The sequence below is a fragment of the Homarus americanus genome, unplaced genomic scaffold, assembly GCF_018991925.1.
Source record: "Homarus americanus isolate GMGI-L3 unplaced genomic scaffold, GMGI_Hamer_2.0 scaffold29478, whole genome shotgun sequence".
Classification (NCBI taxonomy): Eukaryota; Metazoa; Arthropoda; class Malacostraca; order Decapoda; family Nephropidae; genus Homarus; species Homarus americanus.
The window spans coordinates 2057039-2075544 of NW_024747997.1; the positions used below are offsets into that span (position 1 = coordinate 2057039).

Below are 18506 nucleotides of genomic sequence, written 5' to 3' on the forward strand. Positions count from 1 at the left end.
GGCATTAAAACAGGTCCCTGGGTGAATCGGCATTCAGCTCTCGTTTGCATCTCTGCTGATACGGCGTCTCTCAACGATCTTTATATTTTTGGAAGCAATTCTTATACAGGTATTACATAATTTTGGATACAGTACTTAGTTAAGGATAGGCTGGTCATCACTCAGGTATTAGTATAGTACTTTGGGTATATTTATCTTCATAACCCATTTGTTGGTTAATTAGTGGGCAGGTAACAGGAATCTGTGCAATGTGGCATTTTGTCAATATTGTTTAATATGTAACTCATTTGTTTTCACCAGATGCACAGTAGTGTGTTGCCTAAGACTTCTAAGAGGATTTTAAGGTTCTTCAGTAGTTGTTTGAAATGTAAGTTACCTGGTATCCCACCCCACCCTTTAATCTTTAAGAGTGACTAAAACATATCATAGGATCTGAGGGTCACTTCTTGCAGGGAGGTTGAGTGGGGGTAATTAGGTTTAACCATTCTCCTGGTAATTCTGAGTTGCTCCTCAGCACAACAGGGGCATAGAAAGGGAAACTACAGCTGGATGGTTGTATCGAGAAAGTCACCAAGAAAAAATGCAACAACTATAGATGAATCATTCTACTGAGTACAACTAGGAAAGTGTATGTACGGTTATACAGTAAGTGAGAGTGTGAATAAAGATTACCATAAAGGATAGGTGAGAAGTGAAGGGTCTTTAGGAGGTAGCTTTTTTTTATTTAACTTATTATGCCATGGGGCGACAAACCTTGTACAGTACTGCATAAGTGCACACTGGTAAATACGACTCCAGGCACAGTGAGAGGTGATGAAGATTTATGGAGAGGCATTCAAATTTGACTGTTTGTGTGATAATACTGTACATGGAGTGAGTGGCATGGGTGCCCCCTCCCTAAGCCATCATAAAAAGGTGGACCAACGAGTTCAAGCAAGAAGGCTGAGATTCAAGAGGATGACACCCAGCCAAGGCAACCTGCAGATACCACTAACAAGGTAACTGTTGGCTTAATGATGACTGACCAGTGGATTAACCCCTTCACTACTGAGATGCCACTTTTAGTATTCTATCTGGCTAATGACAGACGATTTTGATGAGGCCAGGCAAGAACAGGACAACAAAAATCAAACCGTTGCAAAAGTGACTTAGAATATACTGTAGTATGGTATAGTAAATATTGTACTGTATGTTAAAGCCAAGTTGTGTAATTAATCATTTCATGAAATAATTGAAAAAAAATTGTCAAATAGCAAAATGCATGTTTCACTCGGGTTAGGTTTGGTTAGCTAGTTTATGTTAGTTTGGTTAGGTACTGTTGGTTAGGTTAGTACCTAACCAACCTAACTTAACCAAAGGTAAGTTAAGCTACCGAATCAACTTGAGTGAAGCATTCATTTTGCTATTTGATTATTTTTTTTCCAGCCGATTACACAACTTTACTAAAACATAGAAACAGAATTTGGTTGTACTGTAGTGTTACAACAGTTGTAAGGCAGCACTGGAGTCTGGCTAGCAGATGCTATTACATAGGTATCAAGTGCCTGACATATTTTCGTACATTAGATACATTATTAATTCCACAATGTCAAATGCACTGGTAATACAGTACTGTAAATGAAGTCTAAGAGATAAATACATGAAATACTAAATTACGATGTATTGGTGAGGTAAAGGCTGGCAATATTGTTTATGCCAAGGAAAGTACTTTAAATACTTTCCTTGGTTTATATACTACTGTACTATGATGTCATGGCACAGACAACTTTAGGGTCATTAGAAATGCAAATCATTGATGAGTCATAACTACTGAGTTCGATGCTCCATAACACGTGTTGACTGCATTTCTTAACATGAAAACTGATGTCAACCGAATTTAAACAGATAGTTACTAATTTTGTATGATTTTAACAGGAACGAATAATATGGTAATACCTATTAGTTCAAACCTAATAAATCAGTTATAGTTCAGTGATATGTGTTTGCTCTTTGACACGTCTTGACTGCCAACACCTCCAGGTCTTGCTCGTTCACAGTTCAGTCAGTCAGTGTTAGTGCCATGGTGACTGGTGCTGGTGATTCTCTCCTGGTTAATTACGTTTTTTTTAAGTAATTCTGCCCGGCAAGCGCTACTGATAACGTTCATTACAGCAGGGTAAGTGGTTATCTCTTGTATATAGATTATTAATTACTGTGCAATGTTTTAATTACCAGTTTTTCTATATCTGGTTTTAAGACGTACAGTAAGTCCACAGTTCAATTTGTCAGTATGGAATCACTTGCAATTGAAATGACACCGACAAAACACTTGTTATATGGCCTCAACCATGACATTACATGTTAGTGCTGAAGTGTGGAGAATGTCATCGGTACTAAGGCTGGGAAGTGGAAGTAGGGAACCACCTATCAGATGATTAACGTTCATAAAGAGTAATTCGACTGAGAAAGATTTAAGGTTAATAAGTAGGAACCATAAATCTAGACAGCAGTACGTATTTGATGGGAACAAGGCTAACAAGGTACTGTAGTGGTACTGTACTTTGGTTCATATCAAGGTGTGTTAGTTATAGGACTATTATGAGTGATAGGGGTTGGGTGTAAACAGGGCTGCCTAGTATGAACCAATGCCCACTGCAGTTTCCTTCATTCTCACGTGTGTGTTGTGTGGGTCCAACGCTCTCAGGCTGTGTCGGTAACTGATAACCCCGAGATTAAACGCAGGGTTGCCAACTCGGATCTTCACATGTCGCTAGGCTGGTACCTAAAAGTAGCTTAATGTCGCTAAATCTTCCATGGAAAGTCGCTAGCTATTATTCTCCCCCTTCAGTAATTTGATGCAAATAATATTTTCATAATGACGACTATAATGGACGGAGTATAAATAAAATGCATTATGTAAAAATAAAAATATTTTTTTAAAGTTTAATGTGCACACTTACCTATTATTCAATAGTAATTGCATCCCAGTCCTCTTGGTAGTGTGAACAACTGTAGAGGTGGAAGCATGTGAAGTGCTTGGTTCAGGTTCAGGTCCCTATCTTTCTTAAAATATCACTAGGAAGTTCACAACAGGTGTTCTGTCTTTTTAACCCATACTTTATTGTAAGAATTGCCTTTAATGTCGATAGTTTCATTTTGTTGCGCAATTTTGATTTCACAAAGTTCATATTACTAAATGTGCGCTCTACATCTGCGTTTGAATGAGGAAGAGATAAGGCAGCGAGTGCAATTTCAGCCAGATCATGGTAAGGGTTTTCACCTGTCGCATCTCTGTAATTTGCCACTTCTGACCACAATTTTAGGGTGTTAGATGCATGGACGGGCTGACATCAAGTGATCAGGAAATAGACGTGTCCCTCCTTCTGTACCACGACCCGTTCAAATGTATTAAACTTTTCTTATTATTTATTGTCCCTGTAACCCCGTTGCTATATATTATGGCTCGAAATTAGGAAAACTGAGTTTTCATGGACAGTCCAAAAGTATCCAGAAAGTCGCTAGATTTCTGAGGATATTTCTAGAGTCGCAAATCGCTCTAAAATGTCTCTTGAAAAAAACAAAAAGCTCTAGATCTAGTTACAAAGTCGCTAAGTTGGCAACTCTGATTAAACGTCATATGATATGGCGTTTAATCTTGGGCTATCAGTCATATCCTCAATATGTATAAACAAATCATCAAACAATAATATACTCTCTACCTTTACCAATCCTTAATGTAGAGGTTGATGACAAAAAAAAAACCACTGGCTAAATAATTCATGGTTTATATCAGTGGGTCGTAATGTTTGCCACACTCTATATACAGAGTCCCCACACATAGAAGATTGATGTAGTATAGTTATATAGTTCTTAGTGGGGAAATAAATGGCTAAAACGTTTCCCCAAACATCACCAAATACGTGACATTTATCTAAACATTAAGTAATTCCGGAAAATATTATATAAACACTGTTAAACATACATACTGACATAGCACAAACATAGTAAGATTAAACTCTAACATCATCTTCACATGATTAAAATAAACGGTTCAGAAGATAAATATGGTATTAAGACTAGACTTTTATATTAAACTTTATATTATATCGATACATTATGAACGTGTGTACATTAAAATAGCTACAAGCAACATCAAAATATTCTTGTTCCTCCTTTTTTAATGCTTTGACAACACTCACCACTATATTAACATTAATTCTCAGGTCAATGGGTGGTCAGCAGCAGTTGTTAATAGGTGTGAGGCAGTAGCAGTATTGTTTCTTTAATTGTTAGTCATGGAGGCATTTTTCTCAATACATTTCTCAACATTGGAGGTGTATACTTATTCTTAAACATTAAACATTATATATTTTTTACATTTCCATTAAGCTAAGTCCTTTATCCACTACAATACAGGTAAGCGTAAAACTATTCAATAATATCTAAACAGTGTATATATAACCTGTCCTTTAATATATAGCTAATTAATATGTGGATATATTTTGATATGCACACTCCGTCAAGTAGTAACAGCAGCAGCGTTCAGTAGTTCAGTAGCATCAGTAACAACTGTACTTGACTGAATTGGTGGAGTAGTGTCGTGGGGGTGGGGGCAGTTAGCATAGTCACAACTCAACCAACAGATGCGGTATTCTCAGTCAATGATATAATTAATAATTCTAATAATCAGTGAACTAATTGATGCAGTTCTCAATCATTCAATCTGTTAGTTAATCAGTCAAATATCAACCTGACACTCCATAATAAATCTTGCTTTTCGACGTGTAGGTGGAAAATTCAGCTGTGTGGAATATAACATTGAAAAATATATATAGATATAGTAGACGGTGCAACACTCTCAGCTATTCACAGTAGAGTCTTGTATAGAAATGCAACCGTGTAAAGTACTAAGTGTTGATGGTAGTGGTAGTAGGTGTGGGTGTTAATTGTAGATTGATTCCATATGGTAGGGATCAGGAATTTTCGGGATATTTATTAGCGTCAGGAATTTAAAAAGATCATGGTGAACTATACGGTCAGTTAGCTGGTCAGGGAGTGAGTAAGGGAGGGGGGTATATAGGTAGGTAATTAGGTAAAAATGTAGCTAACTATCGTGTAGAATCGCCACACTTGAAGCACTGACAATCAGCAGGTTCTCGTAGTTTGATGACTAGTGTGCCTCGGTCCCCGGTGAGTCTGTTGCCGTCAGCATCATAGCAGTGAGTTAGTGTGACCTCCCTAGCCCTGAGGTGTGTCTCCCGGCAACAGCGACAGTCCTGGTGGTACATAACACCGAGAAGTCCCATGAGATAATGTTGAATGAGAGAAGATAGGGAGATAATGGATACTATAGGATATAAATGAGAGAAGATAGGGAGATAATGGAGAACACATGAGGTAAAAACAATTATACAGATAAATATGAAAAAAAAAACTAGGTTCAAACACAATAACATAATTTTGGTTGTTTGGTTAATTTTGGTTTAATAAGGTTATCAGGTTAGGTGTAGCTTTGATTGTCAGGTTAAATTAGGTTAGATCTGGTGTGTGTCACCTTTATACCTGGGGGAGAGGGTGTAGGGGGGATTTATCATGTGAGTTCCTGTATGAGATCTCTCCTTCCTCCTCCTCGTTCCTCCTTTCTTTCTTTCTTCTCCTTCCTCTTCTCTTTCTGCTTCCCTTCCTCCTCCTCTTTGCAGGTAATACAGTTCACCATACATACACATAATGTTATTAAATACATCAGGTGGTCAAGAGACATACTAAAGACGGAGCAACGGACACCATGAAGGGTCACACCGAGGACTGCCTGAAGGTGTAGTGTGGAAACAAAGGTGAGAGAGAAGGGAAACAACTCCATGCAAAAGGTCAGGATCTGGATGGTATAGCGATGTCTGGATTCATGTTTAGAAAGCCCCCCCCCTTGTAGTCTGATGGTTAGGTTTGGTTACGTTAGGTTAGGTTACGTTAGGTTACGTTTGGTTTGGTTAGGTTAGGTTTGGTTAGGTTAGGAGGGTTTGGTTTGGTTTGGTTTGGTTTGGTTTGGTTAGGTTAGGTTAGGTTAGGTTAGGTTAGTTGGGTTAGGTTTGGTTAGGTTAGGTTAGCGAGAGGTCTATCAGGAAAGTACTGTTGGGGAAGAACTCAGACATGAAGGAATGACACTAGCAGCCAAGGGGGAAGGTCTCTCTCTCTCTCTCTCTCTCTCTCTCTCTCTCTCTCAGGAGGTCAGGTAGCTACAGTACACAGGTGAGTCTCGTCAGGTAGGTACTGTAGTTTGTGTGGTCATTAACCCTTGGTCCTCACATACCTGTCCTGCCTCACTTCTCGTCTCACACCTGTTTCCTTCACCATATCCTACCACTGTATCCTGTAACGCCACTATGTGTGTGTGTGTGGAGGGGGAAAGAGAGGGGGGAGTGGGGGGTATTGAGTGGAAAAGGAGGAGGAAAGGAGAGGGTTTTAAGGTATTAATTATCTTGTATTATGGTTAGGTTAGGTCAGGTCAGGTTAGGTTAGGTCAGGTCAGGTCAGGTCAGGTTAGGTTAGGTTAGGTCAGGTTAGGTTAGGTTAGGTCAGGTCCAGCACTAACACAACAGCAGTATCGTGACAACCCCAGCGTGTACGGCTTATCGTTGTGTTTATCTTGATGGGGTGTCAGGTGTTGTCACGAGGAGGTGTTGCAGTGACTGTAATGACTACTATAAATCCCTTCCTCCCTCCTCTCCTCCCCTCCCTCCCTCCCTCCCTCCTCCTCCTCCTCCCTCTCCCTCCTCTCTCCCTCTTCCTCCTCTCTCCTCACTGATACACACGATCAGTATCTGTTAGTTTACGGGTAGAGAGGTCCGGTTTGTGTGGGGAGAGGGAGGGAGGGAGGAGAGGGCAGAGGAGGAGAAGCTGTCTGATGTTAACCGGATGAAGGAGAGGATGGCGCCTGGTGAGAGGTGGGGGGGGTGAGGGGAGAGGATGGTGAGGGGGAGGGGAGAGGATGGTGAGGGAGGGGAGAAGATAGGGGTGAGGGGGAGGATGGAGGGGAGAGGATGGTGAGGATGAAAGTAGAGAAGGGTGAGGATGAAAGTAGAGAAGAGAGACAAGGAGAAGAGAGTAAAGAGAGGTTGAAAGGAACAGAGATAGAGAGGAAAAATATGGAAAGGCGGGTATGGATGAGGAAGGGAAGTGGAGAGAAGACGTAAACAGGGAAGGAAAGCAAGAAGTGGATAGGAGGATGATGGATGAGGAGGAATAAGAAGAGGAGATAAGAGATAAGGGTTAAAGATGGTGGTAAGTGATAAGATCGAATGACTATATAGTAACACACACACACACACACACACATACACACACACACACAGTCTTCTATTATCTCACGATTTCCTTATCTTCGTCTTTTTAATTCTTCTCTTTCTTATGCCTATTCCTCTTATCCTCCCCTCTCCTCCTTCTCCCCCCATCATCCTCATCTCCGTGTCCCCTTGACCCGGACAGGTGAGGTGAGTGGTGATGCTGGTCAGGAGATGATCATTTTGGTGATGCTAATCTTATTGATGATGATGATGATAAACCTCCCCCACACACCCTCCCCCCACACCCCCCACCCCCCAGGATCTCATGTGTGCCTCACCCCCCTACATACACACACACCTTTTTAATTAACGCAACACAGGTATTTATTTATTTTTATTTTTATTATTTTTTACATCTCCGTCACGAGGATTATAACACAAACTTTTTTTTAAATGCTGTTGGTATTATTATTATTGGACCCTCGCTAACCCGTGTCTAGATACTCTTTAAGAATGTCTCTATCTAAACCTACTTGGGAGCCTTGTAAATATTTATATCTGTATTACTTTTTTCTTTCTAAATCTTTCGAGGTTTTAATTTATATGACACTTGTGTACTGAGGCCCGTAGCGACAGGTGGGGACAATATTTGGCTTTTTAATCTCCTTATATTTTTACTATAGTTTTGTACAGAATAAATACCTTCCATAGACTTAATATTAATACAAGTTGCTAAAAATGATCTATGAATTTTTTGGGGTGATTTTGCGAGAGGCCGGGGGAGGGGAGGGGGGAGAGACTGCTTGTTGTTGTGGCCACCAGCGGGTCTGCTCAGTTCCCAGGCCCCGGCACTCACCTGTAGCTTGTTGAACCATATGTATGTAGGTTAGGTTTGTTTAGGTTAGGTTCGTGGTTCAGGAGAGGAGGAGGAATGCACTTAGGTTGAGTGGCTACACAAGAACGATGACGTCGCCACACTTAAACTTTACACCAACTTTACCTGAGCCTTCCAATATGTTTTACCTGGATAAGTTCAGGGTCAGATTAAGATGTCATGTTAGTCTACAGTACACAGCCCTGAATTTTTGTTGTGGAGCCGCCCGCCCGCCCGCCCGCCCACCCGCTCGCTACAGTACCGATTGTTGTTGTAGACTTAATAGACGATGTGGACATAGTATAATCGTAGAGCATTCAATCCGGGACACACCTGAGTAAACCCAAGTAATTGAGTGACGTTGCCTGTGTGGAGGTGTACTGCCGTGTGAGGGTGATTGTCTGAGGAAGGTCTTGAGTGGCCTCGTACATCAGCGGGAGGTCAGCAGAGGCCACACAAAGTCAGGTTACATCTCCCTCTTGTATACTGTTACCGACCACCACCACCACCCTGTTATACCCCATGTGGCCCCGCCCCGCCCCACGGTCTGAAATTATTACCCCGTTATCCCGGCGGGGCTCTTATTGACCACGTAAATGATTCTCAACTCTTCGTACACAATTTATTTAATTCTTCACTATCACTGGACAAAAGAAAACGTCTCTAGTTATGGAAGTCTGTTGAATCGTCTGTATAGTGTAGGTGAGTGAGTCAGACACGCTCACACATCACCAGTAAGGCAGTCATACTAACATACTAACCCCTGTGATACATCCTGGCTGGGTAAGGCGGGGAGTCACTATCCCAGTAACACGTAATAATTAACCCAGATAGACAGACGGACTGACTGTACACTTACTATGGAGATCACAGCACTAGCGGGGCCCACCACCTCCTGTGCCTGGTGGTCAGCCATACGTGTAGGGCAGGAGGGAGGGAGGGAGGGAGTGAGGTAGGAAGGGCAGGAGGGAGGGAGGGAGTGAGGTAGGAAGGGAAGGAGGGTAGAGGTTAAGGATGGTGGGAGGTAGAGGAAGGACAGGCAGGTAGAGTTAAAGAGGAGGTAGAGAGAGGGAGGGGGGAGCTAGGACAGGTAGGTAGGGAGGGTACAGGTGCTGTAGACTCATTAAGAGGAGGTACAGGTATACTTCATCAAGGCCAACAGACCACACCTGCAGGATGTCAGTGTTGTGCTGCAGTCACCATTAGGGAGTCATAGCAGTGTTATCTGTTGCTAAGATACAGTTTGTGACCCGTGTCTAGTGTTGTTACCTGGAGCGACCAACTCCCACCTCCCAGTTAACATTTAACCCCTAACCTAACCTAATCTTACTTAACCCATCTTAACTTAATCTTATCTCACCAATACTTAAGAAGGAGGAGAGGGAGGGAGAGAGAGAGAGCTGTGAATGGGTCCCTGATTTTACAGTTTGGGGAATTAAAGGCGGTCGAATGCAGTGCCGGCCCTAACGAACAGTCAAGCGTATAAATACCCACATGGTAACACACACACACACACACACACACACACATACGCACACAGGGGGGGACCAGGAAAACGGGTATAACTCAGAAAACGAAAGTGGTAGTCGGTGTGTCTAACCTTGAAACCACTCACCTACTCCCGCTCACCTGGCTCCTCTCTCCCGTAGTACATTATCCTCACAGGTAACTAAGGTAAGGTCACATTCTTCATCCATTATTCACGTGTATTAAGTGATGAGTTAATATTTTAATTCATTCTTAGGGCGTGAGGAGGATAGTGAGGAGGATAGTGAGGTAAATATTGGGGGTGAGGAAGGTAAAGGAGGGGGCTGGGCGTGGTGGGGAAGGGGTGGGAGGGGGCTGGGCGTGGTGGGGGGGAGGGAAGGACCGGTTTGGTTAGGTACCCAGCTTCTACAACACGGGGAAGAGGATTACCTGTTGGGCTGTCTTTCCTCTGGTTGTGTGTGGGCGTGGGAAGGGCGACGGTGGTGGTGTGGGAAGGGTGGAGATGGTGTGGGAAGGACGGTGGTGGTGGTGGTGTGGGAAGGATGGAGATGGTGTGGGAAGGACGGTGGTGGTGTGAACGTGGGAACCATTTTAAAACACGCCCCTGGTTTTTTTTATGCGGGTTTAATGGTTTTTTTTATATTTATATCTTGACTTAATTAATATCTCTGTAATTACTGTATTGGTGTTGTTACTTGAGGGTCATTACTGTCACGAGCTGAGATTAAGTTGGTTTTTTCTGTACTTTAATTCATCCGGGTTTTATACGACTTTCTGGGGATTTTAAGGATATTCTAGGGATTTTGGGGGATTTTCTGGGGGTATTTTGGGGAATTTCTGGATATTCTGGGGGATTTTCTGGATATTCTGGGGGATTTTCTGGATATTCTATGTATTCTGGGGGATTTTCTGGGGGGTTTCTGGGAATTTTAAGGATATTCTAGGGATTTTATTTCTTCCTGTCTTCTCTCAATATTTCTTCTCTCGTCTTACCCTCTTTTGTCTTCCTCCACACACACACACACACACACCCACACCCACCCACACACACCCACACACACACACAGTAGTGGACCAGGACTTTCGTGTGTGGTTTGTCAATAAAGGTGTGGCAGGGGAGAAAATACCTTGTGGAGATGTTTGTAGAGTAAGAGGCAGTGAGTGGGTGTGGAGTGGGCGGTGAGTGGGGTGTGGAGTGGGCAGTGAGTGGGTGTGTGGAGTGGGAGGTATACTGTGGGGTGGGAGGTATACTGTGGGGTGGGAGGTAAACTGTGTGGTGTGGAGTAGGCAGTGAGTGGGGTGTGGAGTGGGCAATGAGTGGTGTGTGTGGAGTGGGAGAATACAAACTTCACTTAAAATATAAGAAACAAATTTGAATTCTACATATATATTAAAGACTATAATGAAAGTGTTAATAACCCTGTGGTAATATATGGAGACTGGTAATAAAATAGTGTTCAAGGTCCGGCCGCCGCTGTACCTGGTATATGATATGACACGCGATATACCAACCACCGTTTATAGTGACCACCTCTCTATATAGACCACGACGAGAAGATATACTCCTAATTATTATTGTTATTATTATTTATTATTATTATTGTTGTTGATTATTTTTATTATTATTATTATTATTGTTGTTGTTGTTAAGTACTCAAAGGAGGAGAACAAATCCCCAAGAGTTATGACCATCTTAAATTTTATTATTTTATCTATTTTCTCGTATGACAAAAAAAGTTAAAATCTCTTAACTCTCTAATTTAAAACTACTACTAATAACTGGCGACGGGAAAATGGCATCTAACTATCTCAAGACTTTTTAACGATTATACCTCTTACACACACACCCACACACACACACACACAAATAATAATAATACTTCAATTATATAAAAAATAATAATAATAATAATAATTTACGCCCCAAACTACTTCTTGTAAACAATCATTAAAAACCAGTTTGTCTAGTTATTATTGCTAACCATACAGATGACGTCTTTTACCGTGTGGGTGGTGGTGAGACGTGGGTGGGGGTGAGACGTGGGTGGAAATTGAGACGTGGGTGGTGGTGAGACGTGGGTGGAATTGGGACGTGGGTGGGGGAATTGAGACGTGGGTGGGGGTGAGACGTGGGTGGGGAATTGAGACGTGGGTGGGGGGCTGAGACGTGGGTGGGGGGGGGGGTGCAGGGTGATCACACGTGGCAATAATGTGGACTCAGTTTTTAATTTCATTCAATCATCTCAGTGTCTACCTTCCTCTGCCCCTCAATTCATTAATATTTTTCTTATTATCTCCACATCCTTAATTATATGACTAAAGTATCTCGTTATTATTATTTTTTTCTGTACATTTTAATTATTTCTCCTGAAGTTTTTGCTGATTTTAGTAGTTTTTCATTTGTTTCCTGTGTATAAGAAAGAAGATATCTTATACTGATCCATTGTAGACTTGAGTTTGGTCAGTGTTAATGATGGTATTGGTACAGTATATTGGCCTGGAAGTTTTGTATTACGAGGTACTGAGTTTACACTGACTGGTTCACCTTGTTCAGTGTTTTACGTAAGATGCTGCTGCTTAAACGACCCATGCCACCAAGGTCATCACGTGCCATTGTGGAAAAAAAAAACTTGTAAATTTTAATATATTTTTTGTAGTATTTGACGAGGTGTATTGAGATGAGGAAAGGTTATTGATGAGGCTGTCTCAAGGTTGGTGGTGACAGTTGTTAATGTACACCTGTGGTCAGAAATCATTGAATACTTGGTTAATATCTGGCAACTGTTTCTAACCTAAATCCTCCCCTTTCTAACCTAACCTAATTTAACCTAACGCTCCATGGGGGATTTAGGTTAGGTTAGGTTCAGGTAATTTAGTGTTAGGGTGGTTAGTCTTTAATTGAAATAATCTCAGGTGTCTAATTTTCAGGTTAAAATCGAAAGAACGTGTCATATAGCAGCTACCTCACAGAACTTGCACATTATTGACTTGCAACACACACACACACGCACACACACACACACACACACACACACACACACCAAGAGGCCCTTACCAACAACTAAGGGTCTTCTCTCGTAACTCTTAACTCAACTCTGAAATTTATTATCTTTGGACACTTGGTTTTTTTTTTTTGGCATCCAATTGACCCTTCAGGTAACGTGTGTGAGGTAAACATCCTGGTTTATGGCGCTCTTGGATGGTTAATGGCGCTCCTGGATGGTTAATGGCGCTCATGGATGGATAATGGCGCTCCTGGATGGATAATGGCGCTCATGGATGGTTAATGGCGCCCATGGATGGTTAATGGCCCTCTGTGAACGACCATCACATGAGTGGTTAGTGCAGGTAGTGGTTAGGTTAGGTTAGGTTAAGTGCGCGTGGTGGTAGGCTACACGGTGTCAACTGCGCCCCAAAAAATGTATCTTTGACACACTGCGTAGTTAGCCCCTCAGTCGTGGATATTTGCGCATTTTCCGCAAAAGTGTACTGCGCATTTAGCTTTCTACTCAACGCCTATTGCGCAGTGACCCAACCCGACCCGACCCAGCAGCCCAGTCCAGCCAACAAACCTAACCTAACCTAACCAACGAAGAAATTTCTATTGTTAGTAAATATTAAGTACTTTTTCGGAATACAAATCTAAACATAAAAAAATGTTTTTTAGGAATGGTAAAAATTGATTATTACTGGTGGTAGTGGTGGTGGTAGTGGTAGTGGTAGTGGTGGTAGTGGTGGTGAGGTTGGATGGGGAGGGGAGGGGGTGTAGGCAGGATCGGGAGAGGTACTCACTGTATCCAGGCTCGATGATGATTGATGATGATTGATGATGATGATGATGATGATGATGATGATGATGGTGATGATGATGATTGGTAGTGATGATGATGATGATGATGATGATGATGATGATGATGATGAAAGGGTTTATATACTTAACTGGGCATCATAATAATAATAATAATAATAATAATAATAATAATAATAATAATAAACTACACTGATAGACCTAGTTTGTCGTGCACACCTAATACATACTCCTTAACAGTGGATTAATATTAAGCAATACAATAATACCTCTATTTAGCGGACTGTATGTAGTACGTTAAATAGAAGTCCGTTATAGTGAGGTTGTTATGCTTGTTCTAATGAAGGCCTATTCTCGTTGTAGGTGTGGTAATTTGCATGATAATACCTGTGTGTGTGTGTGTGTGTGTGTGTGTGTGTGTGTGTGTGTGTGTGTGTGTGTGTGTGTGTGATGACGTGCAAGATTAAAAAAATGTTTATGAAGAAATTCCACTAGTTTGACATTGATCCACACACACACACACACACACACCTATGTGTGTTTTTAGATTTTTTAACGAATAACTCTTTGGGAGGATGGAAGGAGGGAAGGATTGGGGAGGGAAGGAAGGAGAGGGAAGGAAGGAGGAGGAAGGAGGAGAGGGAGGAGGAGGGTTGTTAATTGAGTTATGATATTGGTGCGGCGGGAGGAGGGGAAGGAAGGAAGAAGAAAGAAGAAGGAGAAGGAAGGAAGGAAAGAAGGAAGGAAGGGCTCGTCCTTGTCGCCTTGACCCCCACTAACCCGCCACGTAAACAGATGAAAATCCTTTAAACACACACACACACACACACACACACACACACACACACACACACACACACACACACACACACACCTCTGACGAAAACATTAACAATGTAAAAAAAAAAAAAAAAAATTCTAATATCCTACAAAAAATAATCCCTCCCCCACCACCCACTCTACCCTCCCCACCCCTCTACCCTCCCCACCCTCACCTCCCTACCCCTCTCCCCTCCCCCCCGGTTGACGATAAACAAGGGCTCATTGGTTGGCAAGAGTGTGTCACCTGCCCCCGAAGCTGTTGATAAATTTGTTTTGTTTATTCACTAAGATAATGATTTTATTTGTGTACAATAGTCGGTATAATTCATGTTTTATTCCTGATTTATATATTTTTAACAGAAGAGGGACAATAACGAGGGACAGTGGTAGGTAGGAGATACCCCAGGAGATACCCCAGGTAGGAGATGCCCCAGGTAGGAGATACCCCAGGTAGGAGATACCCCAGGTAGGAGATGCCCCAGGTAGGAGACATCCCAGGTAGCCTTAGCTGTAGTGCTGAGTAGAGCGATTTATGGAGGTGGGACTTGTATAGTGAAAGTGGACGGACACTACACCACACTACACTACACCACACTACACTACACTACACTACACCACCACACACCACACACCTACCACCACACACACTACACCACACTACCTGTTCACAAAGTCCCTTTATGTTAGTGTTTACTGATTCTCACAGTTGAAATGTTACCACCCAAGACAGCTAAATGATCTCTGCCATATCCTACACAGGTGTGGGGTGTGGGGAACTCAGGTGTGGGGGCGTGGGAGCTCAGGTGTGGAGGCGTGGGAACTCAGGTGTGGGGGCGTGGGAACTCAGGTGTGGGGCGTGGGAATGGGTGTGTGGGGGTGTGGGAACTCAGGTGTGGGGCGTGGGAACTCAGGTGTGGAGGCGTGGGACTCAGGTGTGGGGGTGTGGGAACTCGGTGTGGGGGCGTGGGAACTCAGGTGTGTGGGCGTGGGAACTCAGGTGTGGGCTCATGTGTGTGGGCGTGGGAACTCAGGTGTGGGGGGGCGTGGGAGTGGGCGTGGGAACTCAGGTGTGGGGGTGTGGGAACTCAGGTGTGGGGCGTGGAACTCAGATGTGGGGGCGTGGGAACTCATGTGTGGGGGCGTGGGAACTCATGTGTGTGGGCGTGGGAACTCAGGTGTGGGGGTGTGGGAACTCAGGTGTGGGGGCGTGGGAACTCAGGTGTGGGGTGTGGGAACTCAGGTGTGGGGGCGTGGGCGTGGGGCTGGGTGGGGCGTGGGGCGTGGGGAAATCAGGTGTGGGATGGGGCTGGAAGGGTAGTGAAAATGCTGTAGTGTGTGTGTTTTTTTTTTCTCTCTCTCTCATCACCACCATTACTACCACTACCACCACCACTACCACCACCTCAGGTCCTGTTGTAAGTACATACATACCCAACAGCTGCCCACCTCCTTTACCTTAACCCCTTACCCTCATACCTCACCTGCCCACGTTCCTCACCCCCTACCTCACCTGCCCACGTTCCTCACCCCCCATACCTCCACCTGCCCAGTTCCTCACCCCATACCTCACCTCCCGTTCCTCACCCCCATACCTCACCTCCCATTCCTCACCCCCCCACCTCCACCTGCCCGTTCCTCACCCCTTCACCTCCTGCCCCGTTCCTCACCCCCTTACACCTCACCTGCCCCGTTCCTCACCCCACCCTCACCTGCCCACGTTCCTCACCCCTACCTCACCACCCACGTTCCTCTTACCTCCACCTGCCCACGTTCCTCACCCCATACCTCACCTGCCCACGTTCCTCACCCCACTTCCTCACCTGCCCACGTTCCTCACCCCCATACCTCACCTGCCCACGTTCCTCACCCCATCACCTCCTGCCCACGTTCCTCACCCCCATACCTCCCTGCCCACGTTCCTCACCCCATACCTCACCTGCCCACGTTCCTCACCCCCATACCTCACCTGCCCACGTTCCTCACCCCCATACCTCCACCTGCCCACGTTCCTCACCCCCATACCTCACCTGCCCACGTTCTCACCCCCATACCTCACCTGCCCACGTTCCTCACCCCCATACCTCACCTGCCCATTCCTCACCCCCCCTCACCTGCCCACGTTCTCACCCTCCTCCTTGGTCAGGCTGACGTGAACCAGGTGTCGTCAGGTGAGCTGGACCACCTAATTACAACAATGTGACCCTCCCCTCCCTCCTCACCCCCCCACACCCCACACCCTCAAGCGAAAAGGTTGAGGGGGAGTATATTAATTCTCTCTGTCTGTCTGTCTGTCTGTTTATTCGCCCATCCGTCCGTCCGTCTGTGTGTGTTGTGTGTGTGTGACGATGAATGAAATCAGGAATCAACAAAAATTCCAAATATCCTTTATAACCAACACCCCCCCGCCCCCTACCTGGGAATCCACTGGCAGGCATGTGATTGGTTCGTACTCAGACACTGCTTGTATACCATTGGCTGACACGGAGACCTTTCATCTAATGTGATTGGTTGACTGGGTTGGGGCACGACCTTGACTCCTGCCCATACACGTGAATACCCGATACAGTGAATACCCGATACAGTGAATACCCGATACAGTGAATACCCGATACAGTGAATACCCGATACAGTGAATATCCGATACAGTGAATATCCGATACAGTGAATATCCGATACAGTGAATACCCGATACAGTGAATACCCGATACAGTGAATACCCGATACAGTGAATACCCGATACAGTGAATACCCGATACAGTGAATACTGATACAGTGAATACCCGATACAGTGAATACCCGATACAGTGAATACCCGTTACAGTGAATACCCGATACAGTGAATACCCGATACAGTGAATACCCGATACAGTGAATACCCGATAATGAATACCCACAGTGAATACCCGATACAGTGAATACGTGAATTGAATACCGATACAATTGAATACCCGATACAGTGAATACCCGATACGGTGAATACCCGATACAGTGAATACCCGATACAGTGAATACCCGATACAGTGATGCGATACAGTGAATACCCGATACAGTGAATACCCGATACAGTGAATACCCGATAATAAGAGACGATAATAGAGACGTTCAGTAGTGAAGTAACGAGAGTTGAAGTTTATTTTGGTTTATCTGTAGACAGTGGCAGGATGGTTCCCCCTCCCCCTCTCTTGACCATCACTTACGGACAACGCTTGATACTTCCCCCTCCCTCCTCCTCCACCTATCCAACCCCCTTCCTCCCCTACCGTTCCCTCCCACCACCACCACCTGGCCGCCTCATCTTCCCCCCTCCAGCGCTGACCATCACTCACTTGTTGTTCCTAGGATGGAAGTCGCTCAGATTCACAAGCATATTATTGACCTTTTTCTTAAACTGAATCTTATGTGTGTGTGTGTGTGTGTGTGTGTGTGTGTGTGTGTGTGTGTGCGTGTCGTTCATCCTAGGAGAAGAAGTCCAACTGACCGGACATGGGCGTTACGTCACGTCTTTCACAACTTTTAACCAAGAGTTTTCGCCAAATTCTCAGATTCATTCGGACGGTCATAGCGCGAGGGGTTAGGTTAGGTTAGGGTGGGTTAGTTCAGGTCAGGTCAGGTCAGGTTAGGTTAGGTTATCAGCTGTACAGAGTAAAGTTTGCTTCCTAGATACAAGTGAGAATTGGTTTTGACGATGTACCGTACTGTCTGTTGTGGCGTCTGTTGTGGCGTCTGTCTGTTGTGGCGTCTGTCTGTTGTGGCGTCTGTCTGTTGTGGTGTAGTTGTGGTGCGTGTTGAACTTATCGTGGGAGAAAGTGAGGATGATTCAGCGGGAGAATAAAATACAACATAACACGAGTCAGTATCAAGTACTGGTGAGGTCAGAGTTGTGTTATCAGTGAATAATAGTGATCAGGAGAGAGGTCGGGTTGGGGAGGTAAAGGTGGTGAGGGAGAATGGGAGGAGAGGTAGAGATTGGTGAGGGAGGTAGAGGTGGTGAGGGGGAGGAATTAAGAAGATGAGGGTGGGTGGGTGGTGAGGGGGAGGAATTAAGTATAGGAGGAGGAGGAGGAGGCCTAGGAGGGACACTCAAGCAGAAGAGGAGGAGAAGGAAGGGCGGCGAAGGAGGGGGAGAATCAAGAAGAGGGGTGGAAGGAGGGGTTGAGAGGTTGGGGGGGTAGGAGCTGAGACCGACTATAAAACTGATGACGATTTTTGGTGTTGGTCAGAGTGTAGTGTGCCTCTGTTGGCGAAGGTCTCTCCC

The 18506-nt window shown here is 44.3% G+C and overlaps 1 protein-coding gene across 1 annotated transcript in view; it reads right to left on the reverse strand.

The window, feature by feature from the left end:
• Nucleotides 1–4061: 4061 nt before the first annotated feature.
• The window catches only part of LOC121879921 (partner of bursicon-like), a 23573-nt gene continuing 9128 nt past the window's right edge, over nucleotides 4062–18506 (reverse strand). Inside the window, exon 3 of the mRNA XM_042386731.1 lies at nucleotides 4062–5255. Within this exon, the coding sequence (XP_042242665.1) occupies nucleotides 5088–5255 (168 nt within the window). The 3' untranslated portion in view covers nucleotides 4062–5087. The remainder of the gene's footprint in view (nucleotides 5256–18506) is intronic.